Source organism: Gavialis gangeticus, unplaced genomic scaffold, assembly GCF_001723915.1.
Source record: "Gavialis gangeticus isolate Ggan-Ray unplaced genomic scaffold, GavGan_comp1, whole genome shotgun sequence".
In the NCBI taxonomy this organism is placed as follows: domain Eukaryota; kingdom Metazoa; phylum Chordata; order Crocodylia; family Gavialidae; genus Gavialis; species Gavialis gangeticus.
Window position 1 is genome coordinate 7,404,671 of NW_017729006.1, and position 17,143 is coordinate 7,421,813.

At 43.5% G+C, this 17,143-nt stretch overlaps 1 protein-coding gene across 1 annotated transcript in view; it reads left to right on the forward strand.

The window, feature by feature from the left end:
* Nucleotides 1-1,229: 1,229 nt before the first annotated feature.
* Nucleotides 1,230-17,143, forward strand: part of CMC1 (C-X9-C motif containing 1) — an 83,213-nt gene continuing 67,299 nt past the window's right edge. Inside the window, exons 1-2 of the mRNA XM_019508783.1 lie at nt 1,230-1,365; nt 13,936-14,028. Coding sequence (XP_019364328.1) covers nt 1,293-1,365; nt 13,936-14,028 — 166 coding nt within the window. The 5' untranslated portion in view covers nt 1,230-1,292. The remainder of the gene's footprint in view (nt 1,366-13,935; nt 14,029-17,143) is intronic.

Consider the following 17,143-nt stretch of genomic DNA (forward strand, 5'->3'; position numbering starts at 1 on the left):
TGCAAGGGACCTCCAGAAATTGTTTAGTCTAGCATTTCTCGACCTGTGGGTTATGACTCAAAAGTGGGTCAACTCATAGGAATATATGAAAGGGTAGCGAACAAACTTTAAAAATGGATCAACAAACTTCAAAAATGGATTCTCCTTTAAAGGAGAAAAACATGGGAGATGGTGGCTTTTCCCTGGCAGGCTGGCAGCATTCCCACCTGCAAGCGGCTGCTTGGGGCTCCCTGCCTTCCACTTCCTACCCTTCCACTGCAGGGCTAGGGCCTGGGGGTAAGGGGCAGTGGGTCAGGAGCAAGGGGGGCTGGGTCACAACTAGCCATTGATGTTTACAGATGCATCCTGGCACAAAAAAGATTTAAGAAACATTGATTTAGTCCAACCCCCCTCTCTGAGGCAGAATCTTTCCTATTCCAACCACCCATTACAAACATAATCTAAACCCTACATAAGACTTTCCCTTAACCCTGACCTGGCACTGTAACCTGTCCCTGGTAAAGCAGGTGAACTGGGGCAGCCAACATCCCGCTTCCGTGAAGTGCTGCGTATCCCCTTATTTCATCATAACCGTAACCCAGCAGTGCTGGGATGCACCCCTGAGGACACAGGGACAGCTATAACTTCTGGTTGCCCTACACTTGCTACAGCTGCTTTTTTCCACCTCGCATTCAAGTCGGCACTGGGGCCCTGAACTGGTGATGTGTGCCTTGGAGACTGACCCAAGCTGGTCATGTCACGTACGGATGGGGCCTAATACGAGGGGATGTAACAGCACAGGTGTGAGGGGCAGCTAAGGTTGGAGCCTTTTCATATGTGGCTGGAGGTAAAGAAAACAACCAGAGGATTAGGATGCATCATCTTGACACAGTAGCCTCCTCTGTGCCGTCTCAAGACACCTCTGCCCCAGGGCCACCTGAGGGCGAGATCCTGGCGCGCAGCGCACCTGATGGACACGGCCAGTGACACAGTGCGCGTGCGCCGAAGCCAGGCTCCGGCCCACAACACTGAAGCCACCACGGACGTCACTGGTCACTAAGGGTTGCGGCCCGCCCCCAGCCCGCACCAGCCTATAGGGGCTTCACGTCCCCGCCTGCCTAGCCTTCTGGTCCCCCAGCGCATGCGCATGCGCATGACACAGGAGTGGGTGGGCATCCTTTGAAGGCCCTCAGCGCATGCGCGCTTCTGGTACCCGCGCCCGTGGGCGGGTCACGTGCGCATCTTCCCCTTCCCCCACTCCTGTTCCGGGGGCGCTGCGCACGTGCCTCTCGGGCAGGGCCGCAGTTCTGCGCATGCGCCGGGAATGTGGCGGCGGCCATTGCGGTAGCGCAGACTGGCAGATGGAGCGTCCCGCGAGCGCGGCAGGTAGGGGCGGCCCCGCCCCCGGGGGAGGGGCACTGCCCGCCCGCGCCCCCCCACCCCCTGTCGTGCTAGCTCCAGAGCCCCGTGGCGAGTCAGGCCCGAGGCCACCCCACCGCCGCCAGAGCTCTCTGTGGGAGACAGGGAGCGGCGCTGGGGAGCCCAGGGGGATGGGCAAAGCTGAGCTGTTCCTCGCCCGCCCGCCCTGCTGGGGGTGGGGGGCTGCTTCGGCGAGGGTACGTGCAACAGAGCTCCCTCACCCCGCCCGGGGCAGCCCTGCCAAACTTGTGCCCACCGGGTCAGCACTCAGTTTTCCTGCTGTGGCTCCAGCCAGCCGGGTGCTGCTCTGCTTCCTTCACCTCTAGCAGGAGGCGCCTGCTGAAGTTCCCCCTGCTTGGAGCCGTGCAGTGGGAGGAGGAGCCACTGCTGGAGGCAAGGGGAGAGGATGCACCTGGCAGTCTGCAGCTGTACTGGGAACAGCCCTGCTCGAAGCTGCACGCTGGCCAAGGCCCCAGTTGGTGGGACTACTCTGTTCCTCTCGCCTCCAGCAGCAGCTCCTTCTCCCAGTCCTGCCCCTGCCGCACCACTCTGGATGGCTTTGGGGAGAAAGCCCATGGGCCATGTTTTGCCCACCTCTGCTCCACAGTTTCCCTGTGTTGACATGCAGCAGCTACCCCAAGCCCTATTTCTATACCACTTCCCCCTGTTGGTGTCTAGCCACTGTTCCCAGCCCTATTCCCATGCACCTTCCCCATGTTGACTTTCAGTGGCCATCGTCTACTGTCTACATGTATCCATAGAACATTTTGTTTTTAAAAATAAATGAAACCAATGACATTGACATTCATCTTCCTTCTTAAATTGGTGGACTTGTTTGTTCATTGTATTCAGCAGTCAGAGGTCTGTGTTTGATCTGTGCCCTCATTCTGAAATGACAAGTGGTGGTAGATTGGAGGACTCAGGGTGTGCTTGAGCCATTGTTATGGTTTGTGAGGCTAGGGCTCATGGATCCGGTGAGCAGTGGTGCAGAACTTACCGACAGTATATCTGCGTATGGTTTTGTTTTGTTTTGTTTTATTTCAGCTGTAAGTATTATGGCTGTGAAGAAAACCTCAAAACATGAACTAGATGTAGAGAGGTCTATGAGTTTGCAGACAGGGTGGAACAATAGCTTTGAGAAGTGTAAATCAACCTATTCACCTCAGGAAGGTGTTAACTCAGATACAAGATCTTATAGTTTAAATGTTGAGGCTGCTAGGTATTTCATTTTTCATGTCAGAGAAAGGAGAGGGAGAAGCACAGATTTTTAAGTTTACCATTTGTTTGATAGCCATCAGTGATGGTGCATTTTGCAGATACCCCAGTTTTTGCCAGTTGAAGAGCCTGGCCCACATTGTCTTTGGTATTTAGAAATACCAAAGACCTGTTGGCCAGTGAAGCTCAGTCACACTTTTTCTGAACATCTAAACCAGTACTCAGCCTTTTAGACTCAAGGTACCCTTTGTTATATTCAAGGCACCCCCTATTTTGTGGACTCCATTTCTCGGTAAATGCGTATAGCACTTGATTTGTAAAGTCTGGGTGCAGTGCTCCAGACTAAATCAGTGAGGATGAACCTTTTGGCATGTGCGCCACAAATTACCCCTGCACTCCCCTAAGTGCCACCCAATCTGTTTCCCCTGTCAGATATGCTAGTCTGCTTTCTGCTCACTGCCATGTGCTCCTTGCCCAATCTGCTGCTCTCTTCTGCTTCCTGCCCTATTTGCCTGCCACTGTGCTGCCTGTCCCCTCCCTCATCTGCTGTGTACCATACCCATGTTAGTCACACCTATTATAAATGATCTAGTCATGGCTCTTTAAAAATAGGGATTACTTTTTCTTTTGTATGTACACAGCAGGAGGTTTAACTGAGCTGCTGAGTGGCTGCTGTTGACCCTTGTGTGGTCATCTGGAGTCATAAGAGTGTTTCAATAGATAAATTAATACTTCACTGAAAGATAAAGAGGCATCATATGGTAGAAGTGTGATGCTGTTGAGGTGTGCATGGTTTTCAGAGACAGGTGTAGCAGAGAAGAAAAGGAAAGATGATATATTGTACCTGCATTTTTAGGAAAACACAGCACTATCATGTAGTGGGGCAAAGAAAAAAAAGCAAAATTAGATAAAGAATAGCCTGTTTTAATAGCTTAATATTTTTATTTAGCGTTGAAATGTCAGTGGATGTCCTTGAAAATGAATCATTGGATGAGGACCGTGTTTCTGTTTGAACTTGGTCCATTGATGAGTCTTAGTAATGTGCAAATAAGGGAGTGGCTGTGGTTTGCTGGGTCTATGTTTGATAGACTGATTTTGGAACTACCCTGAAAATACTTCTTGGTTGAAAATCTAAAGTAATATTAGCAGGCTTCAGGTCATGTGTTAATGTAATGCAATCCAGAGGTTCTTAACTTTTTCTGTATAATACTTCTGGACAGGTGAAAGGCAAGGTGGTAACAAGAGTATTTGGAGCAGGTGATGAGTGTTTAAACTATATTACCTGTTTGTGTACATTTTTAAATACTCTTGGAAGGGCTAATTGAAAGGTAGGTTTGTAGATGCAAGCAAAGTTAGAGCTCATTAAGCACAAAGCTGTGCATAAAATATTTAAGAAGGGAGGGGTGGACTCTAGCATTTAGGTTGAAATAAAGCAGGGCAAGAATGCTTGTAAAAAAAAATATATATATATATATATTTTGAATATGGGTTAAAAGCTATCAATAAACCCACCAGTAAAATTAATAGTGTAGATGACAAAGTATGAGGAGTGTTAAGAGTATACAGTGCTGCAATAATTGAACTTATTGAGTGCAGAGGTTTAATGAGCTGTTGTTGGTTGATTATATTTCTCATCTCTTGTTCATGAAGTTTTCCCTGGTCCCTTAATACTGCCTTAACTTATACCTTAGCTGTGTTCATCTGTTTATCCATATGCTGTCCATTTTGCTTGTCTAATTGTTGCTGTTTCTCATATTTGCCATAAAGGAACGTAAAAATCAAGCATGGCTTTAAAAGTCTCTATTTCAGGTTGTCTGTTTGCTTCTTTTTGACAGGGGAACTTAATGGTTGCAGGTACATTAATTAACTCATATGACTTGCTTACCTCTTTTCCCCCCAATTACAACATAAATATTTATGTTTTAGTTGTATTAGCAAATTATTGTCTTGCTTTGAGAAGTTTTAAGTGCCATGTTCTGCCAAAACTCTCATCTGTGGGTGGTGTTGACCTTGTCAATGTAACTGAAACTGTGGGAAGCATATCAAAGATACATGGGTAATAGGGTGAGATTTTTCTGGCAACAGGTGTGAAAACATTCAGGTTTAATTTCAGGAATGTTGGTGTTGTACTTTATATCTAATCTGTTTGGCTCTTGTCAGTTTATTTCTGCTGTCGCATTTTTATGCATCTTTTTTGCATAAGACTGTAGTATTATGTGTATTTACACATGTAAAACACAATTTTGTGTTGAATGGTGTTAATGCTAAGATTAAGGTAGCCTCTGCTATCTAAATTCTGTTTGTGTGTATATACACTAGGACCTGGTCTTTAATTTCATAATAACTATTTTTCCTTATGTGGTGCAACATATCTGTCTTATGTGATAGCTGTCTTAAAAACCAAGATGTACTTCTGGTCTGTTGAACTCTGGGCCTGGTGACCAGCCTGGTTTTCTACTTGTTTCATTTTGCTTTCTTTGCATTAGGAGTGGAACCAACAAGTCAAGGTGGGCAATTTGGGAGGACAGAATGACATGTGGCGGGGGGGGGAGTCTGCTCTAAAGCCTTCCCTTTCCTGACTCTGCGCTCTCCCAGAAATCATATCTGCCAGCCACCCTGCAACTGTAATCTTTACTTTTAGGGTGCACATCTTAGCAATGGGCCTCGCACTTCAATCATTCCTGAGACTTCAGGAAAGAAATTCTGGTCTGGTGCACCTAGGCTAACTCTGTGAGCCTGGGACAGCAGTTGAAGAATCTGGTCAGATGGGACTGCTGCATCTATAAGCATTGCACTTGGCTATAGGTATTTGTAGGATCAGGTTGTTAATTGTTTCCTCACTCTTAGTAAAAAGCAAATATAGGATGGCTTTGCCTCAGGCAGTTCTTTACTCACCAGGATAAAAAGTTGTTTTATGGTCTTTGTGTGCTTGGCTGTATTTATGATTCAGTGGAGAGCTGTGTAGCTGAAATCCCACATAAAATTATCAAAAATGAAGTACTCTCTGAATCTAATTTTTTCTCTCTCTCTTCTACATGTTATAGCATTGTGGAATCTGATTCCTGAAGTATTGTAATATAGCTATTGCACATTTGCAGTAAACAGCCTTGTCAGTACTCTTATAATCCAGCACTGCCATATTGCAAGAACACATGAGCCCCAAAGCAAAATGTAAGATAACAAACTCAGCCAGTGAAAAAGGTGAAAATTGACTTTGAGGTGATGATAGAATGGTGAGAAGTTAGAGCTTTGGATATTTTCCCTGGTGTTGTCATCCATATACTCTATTTTAATTTGAATTGATGTGAATATAGGGTAGAAAAATCTTAACATCTGAAACTTTTTAAATACAAAAATACATACTTCCCTGTATTAAGAAAATCCTAAATCTTGTTTTAGGGGGCAGTAACATTAACCAAATTGTTTATAGTTTATTAAAAGTAATATTTCAGTGTTTCATATCAAATCACTTTTAATTTTGTTTTTTATAATATTAATATGAATGTTTCATCAACAAAGAGCTACTTTTAGGCCTTGCTTCTGCAAACATTTATGTACATAAGTAAGCCCATTGAATTCAGTGGTATTACTCATATCCCTAAAGAGTTTTAGGTCCCAGTGCACCAGGGAGCTGTTGGACACCTGTGCCCAAGTTGGTTGTCATTAATTTACTATATTTCATAGATTTAATAGATTTTAGGGTCAGAAGGGATCTATTAGATCATTGAATCTGACCCCCTGCCCTGGACAGGAAAGAGTGCTGGGGTCAGATGACCCCAGCCAGGTGTTTGTCCAATCTCCTCTTAAATACCTCCAAGGAAGGGAGGACAGCACCACGTCCCTTGGAAGCATATTCTATAGTTTGGCAACCCTAACAGTGAATAATTGAAAGCCCTGCATAAGAGATCAGCCAACCTGTAAGCGAACAGACTCTTACCTCTTGGAGAGAGATGTAGCCTGTCTTGTCCAAACAAGGCCTTATCCTGGAAGTACAGGTCATGGTCAAGGAGTCCAAACCCTGCATGATGGCACCATCTCCAGAGCTGTGAGTTGACCTCTCTAACGCAGTTGCTGTGGTGTCCACGATTGCTGACTGGAGGATGGATGAGAAGACCACCTGTGCCCCCGAACCTCTGAGCCTGGCTCCTAGTGCCATGTAGTCACTTATGGCCCTGTCTGGACTATTCTGGGCTGTGTCATTTGTTCCTACGTGGATAAGGACCATGGGATAGTAGTCGGAGGGCCTAATCAAGTCTGGAATCCTTGTTGTGATGTCTTGAATCCAGGCTCTGGGCAGGCAGCATATCTCCCGTACCATGGGATCTGGGCAGCAAAATGGCTCTCTCCGTTCCTCTCAGGAGGGAGTTGCCCACCACAATGAATTTAGCTGAATACAAGCTGACCCTGAATTTAATTATTGGATTACCCATCCAATAATTAGGTTCTATACATGGTAAACATATGAATTTGTTATCGTTTTCTATGTATAGAATCCTAATTATTGGAGGGTCATCTTAAATTCGTCCCTTCCACCTCTGCAGAGGGGAAAGCAGTACCAGGGGGGCAGGTGGTAGTGTTGGGACTGACTTTGTCTTGGATTTGAGTAAGTTAAGCAAGACTCTGAGGGAGAACTGACATTAGCAGAACACTTTATGTATGTATCGAATCAGCAGACCCATTAATCTCTCCGAATTGAATCGGAGGCCTCTGATTCGATTTGGAGAGATTAGACGATTCAGACACAGACACAGCTTTATATGCTTTTTCTACATACCTCAAGGTACCAGGCAGCTCATGAATGCTGAGATGGTGGGACGAATGGAGCGTCCCATGGGAGTACGGGGGGGGGGTCCCCAGTGTGCTTGGTGGAGGATCAGAAGTACTTACAGTTCACTTCTGGGTCTGCTGCAGAGCACTCAGGGGACCCCCCCCAGCTCAGCGACTGGTGCCTCCTGGGTTTTGGGGGGGTACCTGGGGTCCCCCTGGAGCTGATTGCTGAGCTGGGGGGGGTCCCCCACATGCTTGGCAGTGGACCCAGAAGTGGACAGGGGGTGGGAGGGAACTGTACCAAGCTATCATGGTGCATATATATATATATGCCATGCCATGATAGCTTAGTATAGTTCCCTTCTTTGTGTTTTGAAACAATTTTATGGCAAATTCTCTATTATAAGATTGAAATTAGCGATTTTAAGATTGCCATTAAGATGGATAGTAAACTGGAATTCAGAATCTCTTTGTTTTCCTTGAGGGCTAGCAAGGTGTGCTCATCTTTGTTCATTCAGAGCTACATAGTGAAAGCATGAAGTTATTTCTGAGGGATTTGTGACTTTGAAAGTTGAATGTTGCAATAATCTAGATAAGGGGTGTCAAAGAGAGAGCCTCTGCAGCCACATCATCCAGCCTTAGGGCTGGGCCCATACTGACGCCAGCATATTTAACAACTGGGTTTATAATTAGGTAATAGCAGTAGTATTAAAAACCAAACCAAATAAAAGTTTGGAATGAAACTTAGTTCTATGGTTTAAGACTCTGGAATATTTTTTTCAGACTGTAAAAGAATCTAAAATGCTGATGTACCTCAAACAACTAAAAATGAAAGATGATTGAACTGTAAGGGATTACTGTATTTTCCACTTCATTTTAACATAAACATTTATTTTCCTCCTGCCCCTTCTCCAGCCTCGTAGTCATTTCTTATTGCTCATTCAACCATCCAGATACTGATACGAAAGGGTGGCAGGCCACCAGTGAGGCCTTCAATGACAATGCCTTGGTGAACAGCCCCCATGCCAGCTGTTGTGGCTAGAAGTGGGATGGTTAGTCTGTCAAGATGCTGTTCTTATAGGGTGTCTATCTTTGTAGCTTCAAGCTAATAGTTGCTAAATATGACAACTCACCCTAGTGTAACTGCTGGAAAGGAGAAGAAACTTGCAATCTTTTCTCCCTCTGCTGCCATCAAGAGCCTGTTCACTACTGAAAGAATTTCTCAAATTCCTATTTGCCTCCAGAGCTTCCTAGGTTTTATGAGTATTGGGGGAGAGATGATCCTGGTGCTCTAACCTTTCTCCCAGTGTCCATGTCCTGTGAATTCCAGGTTTATTTGCCAGTCTGGAATTTAGTTAGGTTGTTCTGGTTCCTATTACTGTAGGTTTCCTGGTTCTTTTTCCTCATTATGTAAATAATGAAAACTGTTAAACCAAGAGGCTATGGTGCCTTGCCGTCCAAAGCAATAAATAGCTTCTGCAGCTGAGGCTTTTACTCCAACCACGGAAAACTACTACAAATGTTCTCGAGTCGTAAATACTATCTAGACTACCGTTTCAAGCAATGCAACTTGGCAAAACTACAGTTTTTCTTTGGCACATGCTTTGATGTTTAGCTCGATAGGAATAGGTCAAGTTCAGCAGTCCATCTCTATTTGGTATGTCCCACAGGCCAGCCTTTATCCCTTTTCTCCTCTCCAGACATTCTCTCTTGAACTTACTGTCCTCCTCTTTCTTCTTACATCTTTCTCACTGATGTCCTCAACTTTTATTTGGTCTCTCCATCTTTCAGGAGAAACATCTGCTCTCTACTTGCTCTGTTCTCCTCTTCCATCTTTTGAAAGGAATGAGTGGTTCTAGCCACACTGCCTTCTGGTTCTTTCCTGCCCAGGATAAGGAGCTGCTAAAGGCTCCAAAATCCCTTCATGCCAGGCTGACACTCTTAATTTCCTTATTCTTTTAAATATATTCGGCCTGCTGCTGTTCACTTTTATTTGTATGTCTAAGGGATTTTCCATTTCCTTTTGCAAAGCTAACCCATCAGTGTACAAAGCAATAATAGATGCATCATAACTTTGTTATTGTAGGGAGAGGCAAAGATTTCCTATCTTTTACTGGAACAACTCTGTAGTTGGGAAGAAGTCAGGCAAGGTTTTGAATGCAAGGCATTCTTTGTCAGGTCTCAGATCATGGGAAGCTTGGTTCAGGATAGTGAAACAGCAGAGGGGAGAGGCTGAGAGAAATTCTCTGGGGTAGCAGACACAGTTAGCAGAAGAAAAGCTGATTACTGGGAGATCAAGGCCTATCAAAAGGGAAGAGGGTCATTCTTACCTTCCTTGTGTGGAAAGAATTCAGGATTTGGGTAAAATATAATGCTCCATAAACCCGCTAACAATATTTAGTCCTTGGTTCTTCATATCCAGCCAGCTTATGAATTTTTGTTCCCAAGTTCACTTTTTAAAGGTATTAAGTAGAGTGTTGGGTAGATTTCCTTTGAGCAGGAGGATTGCGAGGTCAGAGAGGGAGTGGTTGTTAACAATGTTGGCACAGTTAGGTGTACCAAGATTTACAAGATGAACCCATACATTTCAAATAGGAATCCATAGTGTTTAAAGTTTTCTGGCCTGTTTTGGTTTTTCTGATTTCTTTACAACAGAATTGCTTTATTATTTTTGTGTGGTCAAAAATCAAGTGAAAATGAAGAGGTGGCATTTTCTAGGGTGTGCCTTGAGTCTAAAAAGGCTGAGAACTACAGGTCCACCAGGGCCCAATTCCAGCATGCAGGGAATGGGAGGGGATGGTGCTGGGTCCCTAGGGCACAATTTTAGCACGAGGCAAGGAGGGGTCAGTGCTGGGCCCTAGGGCTTGCAGACAGGCCTTATGCCACTTATCTTGCCCATGAGGCCAAAAGTTTGAGCACCAATGAACTAAGGAAATATGAATCCAGCTCATGGTACATTTGTCTAGTCTGTAACTGGTTGGGTTGTCATAGTTAATGAGCAGTTATCAGTAGCTCAGTGTTTGCTTGGAGGAGGTATCAACTATGGTTCCCCAGGGGTCTGTTCTGGGTCTGGAATTCTTCAACTTCTTTGTTAATGATGTGGATGATAGGTTTGTGTGCATGTTTAACAAAACTGCGTGACACCAAGTTTGGTGGAGTGACACATAGCCTAACCTGTAAGGCGAGGATCCACAATGACCTGTATAAACTGCAGAAATGATCTGAAATCAGAAGAAATTCAAGAAGTACAAATGCAAAGTCCTGCATTTGGGATTCAATAATTGCATACACATATACAGGCCGGGGAAGGATTGACTAGGCTGCAATTCTTCAGAGAAGGACCTGGGGATTACAGTAGAACATAAGCTGTATAGGAGCCAATAGCATGCTCTTGTTGGAAAAAACGCCAATAGCATATTGGGTTGTATGAACAGGAGTGTCACTTGCAAATCAAGGGAAGTGATTTTACTATTCTATTCAGCATTGGTGAGGTCTCATTAAGAGTCCTGCCTCCATTTTGGGGCCCTCAACTTCAAGTAAGATGTAGGCAGATTGGACAGTGTCTAGCGAAGATGCCTCGGTGCTGCCTCTGTTGGGGTGGGATGGGGTGTCCATCTGCTTGTCCCAGGGCTTGCCCACCCACTGGAAGCCTCCAGCACAGGGGCCCTGCACAGTACCTGCCCAAGCCCTGATCCCGCAGCTCCTTCCAGGGGCTAAGCCAGGCTGGGGCATAGCCCAGGGATAGGGTGTGGGGTCAGCAGAAGACAGACTGCAACATTGATTCTAAGAAGAGGTCCCCGACCATTCAGTGGAATATATGGGCAGAGGGCAGGCGGCTGCTGTGGCTTGGGCTCCAGTCCCTACCTGAGATTGGGGCCTTAGCCACAGCTGCTGTCTGCTCCCTGCCCACTGCCTCTGCACCCTGCCATCTCTGCCCTGCAATCACCTATCCCATCTCCACCCCCTCCCCCGTGAAGCCTCTACTGCCCCGTCTGCCCCTCTTTCTCCCCCACCTTTACCTTAGCTCTGCATCAGCAGGCTCCATGCATGCTGCAACCCAGGGCACAGAGCACAGGCCCATAGCAGCAGTGTGCAGCCCATAGCTGCTGCAGGTGCCAGACTGGGGCTGTGCTCTGTGCCCCAGGCCAGAACAGGTATGGAGACAGCTGTCATGAAGCATGCGTAAGCAGGAAGGGAGGGGGCATGGTAGAGGCTGGAGGGTACAGAGGATGGGAGGGTACAGATTTGGGGAGGGGAGAGCAGACCTGGGGGAGAGGAAGGGAAGAGCAGAGGCCTGGAGGAAAGGGGTTGTGGGGGGCCTGAGGCTGCCAGGGGGCAGGTTGCAGGGAAGCAGGTACAAGCAGGAGACAAACTGTCTTTCCCCATTGCCTGCCTTATTGCAGTGGTGTGCGGGGGTGGGGGGAATTAAAGATGAACATGAATTCTATATATGAAAAATTGTAACAACTTTATACATTTTCCATGTATAAAATCTAATTATTAGATTTATTAGGGTGTTGTCTTAAAATCAGGGTCATCTTAGATTCAAGTAAATATAACATATCTTTTGAAAGGGGAGAAAAACCACTTAATGCATTTGAATTGTAGGAAGTCAGGGTGGTGTGAGTTAAAAATAAAGACTTAACAGTGTCCAATAACCTTTGAAATCCAGCACAGATGATTTGGGTGGGTGGGGAGATGGTTAAGACTTTTGCATATAGTAATTTACTGAGCAGGGCTTGTTGAGGAGCATTACCACGATTTCATTGTCTGTTCAGTGAAAACTCCTTCAGTCCAAATATCTGACTGATGGCAAGATATGTGAATAAAGCTTGAGTGAGAATGTTCTTAAGTGTGTTAGTTATTTATCAAACATTTCTTTTAAGTCTCGTTTCCAAAAATGTATTAAAAGTTATGATAGTGTTGGAGTGATGTTGTATCCGTGATGGTACAGAAAAATGCAAGAGGCAAAGGTTTTTATAGGTAGTATCTTTTTTTTTTGGACCACCTTAATAGTTCAGAGGGATATAGCTTTTTGGATACCACTGTACCATTTCTTGCAATTGTTTTGGAGTAACAACCAAAGAATTGTTACTGAAAATGATACAAACTCTTATGTTCTTGGGGTTGAGGAGAGACTTAAAAGGCCTTCTTATGCTTTATGTACATTTTTACAGTGAGGCATTAAATGGATTTTGATTGAGCTTTCTGTTTTCTTGTGATATTGTCTAATGTATTAACATTTGGAAACCTATACTATAAAATATAGTAATATAATATTTTGTCTTTGCAGAGGGTTGTCCTGTGTTGTTTTATGTGCCCTTGAACTTTAATATAAAAGATTTACAAGCAAAGAATGGTTATCTTTTATCTTTTCTTCAATATATTGCTATATTATAATACTTCATTTCATTGCCAGATTTCCACAATAATATCACAGATTGCATATTTTGTAACTGGTGGTATTAACAAGCTTTTAAAATTTGGTGAGATTGGAATGAGAAAAGATGTGAAATATGATGGTTTCTGCATTGTCCTTTAATCTGCAAAGCAATTGAAATTAATCAATCTGTATTTGAGGAAATTATGAAATATTTATTTAGGGATCTTTGTTATTGAATACTTCATTGTATTGTTTTCACCAATATAAATTTTCAAAATCACATGAGCAGTTCTGGTTCTTGTGACTTCTACAACTCATGATATCTGAAGAACAGTTTACTTAAATAACTATGCATCTAAGGAGGCAAAGTAGGATGATTTGGAGATGTATGTTGAACAATAAGATTTTTTTTTCCCTTGGGAAATTTTCTTTTAATTTAGTCATTTAAAAATAGAACTATGTTTAACGTGTGAATCCTCTTCAGTTTGGTGTAGGTGAAGTTGGAAAAGATTGCTGTACTTGTAAATGGTGTACATTTAATTAATTATAGTCAGAAATACTAATTATACTTGGAAAACTAAATTTTACCTTTAAGTCAGTAAAATAGACGTTAGGACAGTGTGTTAAATGCAGTTTAGGTCAATTGCATTTATGACTACTAGATTAAATTCATCCAAAAAAGGACTCTTTAGAAAGTTATAGCTGTTTAAAAAATTAACACTTATGAACAGAGGTAATATGAAATATATAAACTTGAGCTTAAATATCTATTATTTCTCAACTGTTAAGTGACTCTGGATGAAAACTGCACAGGGACTGCAAGATGATAAAGTTAATGTAGGAAATAGTGTACTATTTCAACTTGCTCTAATTCTTTTTGAAATGTTGTGCAATTCACCTGTTGTGTCCAGTTTGTCCTGCACAGTGAATAAAACCAAAACAAGAAGAGTTTAGGTAACGCTCATCTTTGATAAAATGCATTCTTTTGATGATCATAGACTTGTTTCTTGGTTTTTTTTAATTTTGTTTTTACTGTTGTATTGCTGCTGCTACTTCACTATTTTTTTGCTCATTTGTAACAAAATTAGTGTGTCATCTAGAAACAGTGTTATATTATTTCTACAAATTGTAATGACTGTCACTGAAACATAACAGTGTTTGCTGTGTTACAGAGGAACCCAAGCTAAGACACGTAGAAAAAGATGTTTTGATTCCAAAAATTATGAGAGAGAAGGCCAAGGAGCTGTGTTCAGATAAAGTGCAAGGTAAGATTCAAATATTCATCTGAAGATCAAATCTATTCAATTATGTGACCTGAATTTAATCCTTTGGCTCAGAGTCAAATAGTTGCTGAATTAATATGTATGATTTGCATTTCATTCATTCCATGTGAAACAAGTATTACAGTATCCAAAACTCAGATTTGTTTCAGCTGCTTTATAGTGTTCATTAAAATTTAGCAACAAGGTGGTTGCACGTGAGCGGCCAAGGGGGGGGAGCAGGGAGGGACTTTCCGAAACTTTGTCTAGAGTCAACAGTGGAATAATAGAAAGACCACACCTATAGTCTCCCCATAATTCTGTTCAGCATTTCTCCAATTAAAAATAGAATTCCCATAGATAAATCAGTTCACAAAGGGCTTCTTAATATACTCTTGCTTTAAAAAAGTTTCATGCAATTGTGTTCTCTTTTTTACAGATTTTGTTCATGACAAGTATGAGCTGTTTAAAAAAATTGTGATAGTTGGGTATTTTTTGTGATGAGAAGGTTGTGGTGACTTGAGACAGTAGTTACAAAAGCAAACATTTTTTAGTTGCTTCATTTACTTAAAAAAACCCCTTTATTTAGGGACTGACTGAATTTGGGGGGCTTGTGTGTAGTTGGGAAGTCTCCCCAGATACAACTAGGATATATCCAAATGAGAAACTGCAAACCGAACAAGTAATATAGGATTGTTTGAAATCACTAAGCCTGGCTATGGAACCATTTGTGAAGTGTCAGAATGATGGCTGTAGTTCACTACCTGAAAATCTCAGAGGTGAATACATCAGAGGAATGAAAGACTTTGTGGAAGCCTGAGCGTAGCTCTTATACATCTTGCCATGAGTTCTCTTAGTAAACTTTGACCAAAGTGAGCTCACTATGTTCCACTTAGTTCCCATAGCAAGAAAGAAGACCCAAAGAAGAATAGTCTTTAGGGGGAGTTCTAGGAATCTATAATTTAGAAAGACATCATCAGCACTGTTGGATAAATTGTGTACAAAGAGGTAATCCAGGCAGTCTGATTAGGGAAAGAGACAGAGGTGATAGACTATAGGAAGTGAGAAGAACTGCAATAGTTATTTAAAAAAAACCCAGCAAAAATACAAGACACAGATAACCAATATTACAGCAAAAGGAAGTAAAAAATTAACTCAGTGAAACTGGGCAAATGCTACAGAGATGGACACTGTGACAAATTCTATATTTAGGGCCCTACCAAATTCATGGTGGAAGTGTGGTGCACTGTAGCTTCTTTAGTCTTGCAGGTTTCTTCACATGTCCCCTGTCGCTGATTGGTGGAGGGACCCTGCTTGTGACTTGCTTCTGATTGGCACGCAAGCCGTAGTTTTAAACATGATGTCGTTTTTTGCCTCTCCACTGGTCAGCAGCAAGTAGCAGGGCTGCCAGGGCTTCTTGGCCACTCAGCAGCAGGAGGCAAAAACAGTGCCGTACTTAGAACAACGGTTTTCACTTCCCTGCTGATCAGGCATGATATTTTCCCTGCATCAACTTCAATAACAGTGCAGAGAGCAAAACCAACCATTGTAAATCACCTTCATGGATCTTACCAAAGCATTTGACACAGTCAGTAGAGCAGGCCTATTCACAGTCCTAGAAAAGACCTGATGCCCACCAATCCTGTGAAGTGTTATGTATTCCTTCCATGACAACATGAAAGCAGTTCTTCAGTTTGATGGGTCCACTTCGGACAGCTTCAAGGTGAAAAGCAGAGTAAAGCAAGGATGTGTTTTTGCTCCAGCAGTCTGGAATCTTCTCGGGATGCCTGAATTCCATGTTTAAAAACATGGAAGGTGGAGTATACCTCCACACAAGATTGGACAGGAAACTCTTCAGCCTGTCACAACTTAAGACAAAAACTAAAGTTAGAAAGGTACTTATCAGGGAGTTTCTATTTGCTGATGATTCTGTCCTTACAGCTCATGAAGAAGACCCACTACAAGAACTTATGGATTGCCTCTCAAGAGCTTGCCAGGCATTTGCTCTTACCATAAGCATAAAGAAAACAGTTGTACTAGGACAGGGAGTTCCACAAGACCCATCAATCATCCTTAATGAGAACCAGCTAGCAGTAGTCCAAAAGTTCAGCTACCTAGGTCCTGCAGTGACTATAAACCTCTCACTGGATGAAGAACTTAATGTTCACATTGAAAAGGCTGCCACCACCTTCAGCAAACTAACTAAAAGAGCATGAAAAAACTCAAAGCTTACTATCAAGACCAAAATGCTAGTGTACAAGGCTTGCATACTCAGCACTCTCATGTATGGTGGGGAGACATGGACAGCTTATGCACATCAAGAAAAAAGGTTAAACAGCTTCCACCTGCACTGTTTATGCTATATACTCAATAGGCCTGTGCGAAGCAGCAAGTATTCACTTTGGATTTGGATTCCGCCAATTCAGAGGGACAGTGATTTGATTCAGAGATCTGGCCATAGACTATAATGGGGAATCACTAAAATACCTATAACTTAGTCATTTTTTTGCAGAGTCAGATAAAAACAGCCTGGATGGTAGCCCCTTCTGAAGGCATGAAGCCTGCCAAGTTTCAAGGAGATAGGTGCAGGGATTTCTATGAAAGTGCACCTCAAGGTTCTGAAAACAAAAAGAGGCGAATAGGTGCAGAGTGAGAAGGGTGGCACTCATTCTGTCTGCACGTGGAGCTTGGGGAACCCCCAACAGCAGAAGGTTCACCAGCTGCTCCACCTAACCAGGATTTAAGGTGGGGTGGGGTGTCACAACATCCGCAACAGGAACACTGGGCAGTGTACAGGACTGGTGTTCCTGGGAAACTGTGGCCAGATCCTGCTACATCTGGTTATGTGTTACCCAGTGGGCTATTTTGAAATGAGCTGGCTGGTCATAGTTTCATAGTTTCTAGGGTCGGAAGGGACCTGAGCAGATCATCTAGTCCGACCCCCTGCCATGGCAGGAAAGGGTACTGGGGTCAAACGACCCCAATAAGGTGGTCATCCAACCTCCTCTTAAAAACCCCCAGGGTGGGAGCCTGCACCACCTCACTTGGAAGCTGGTTCCAGACCCTAGCCGCCCTGACCGTGAAGTAGCGCCTCCTGATGTCCAACTTAAACCTTCCCTCC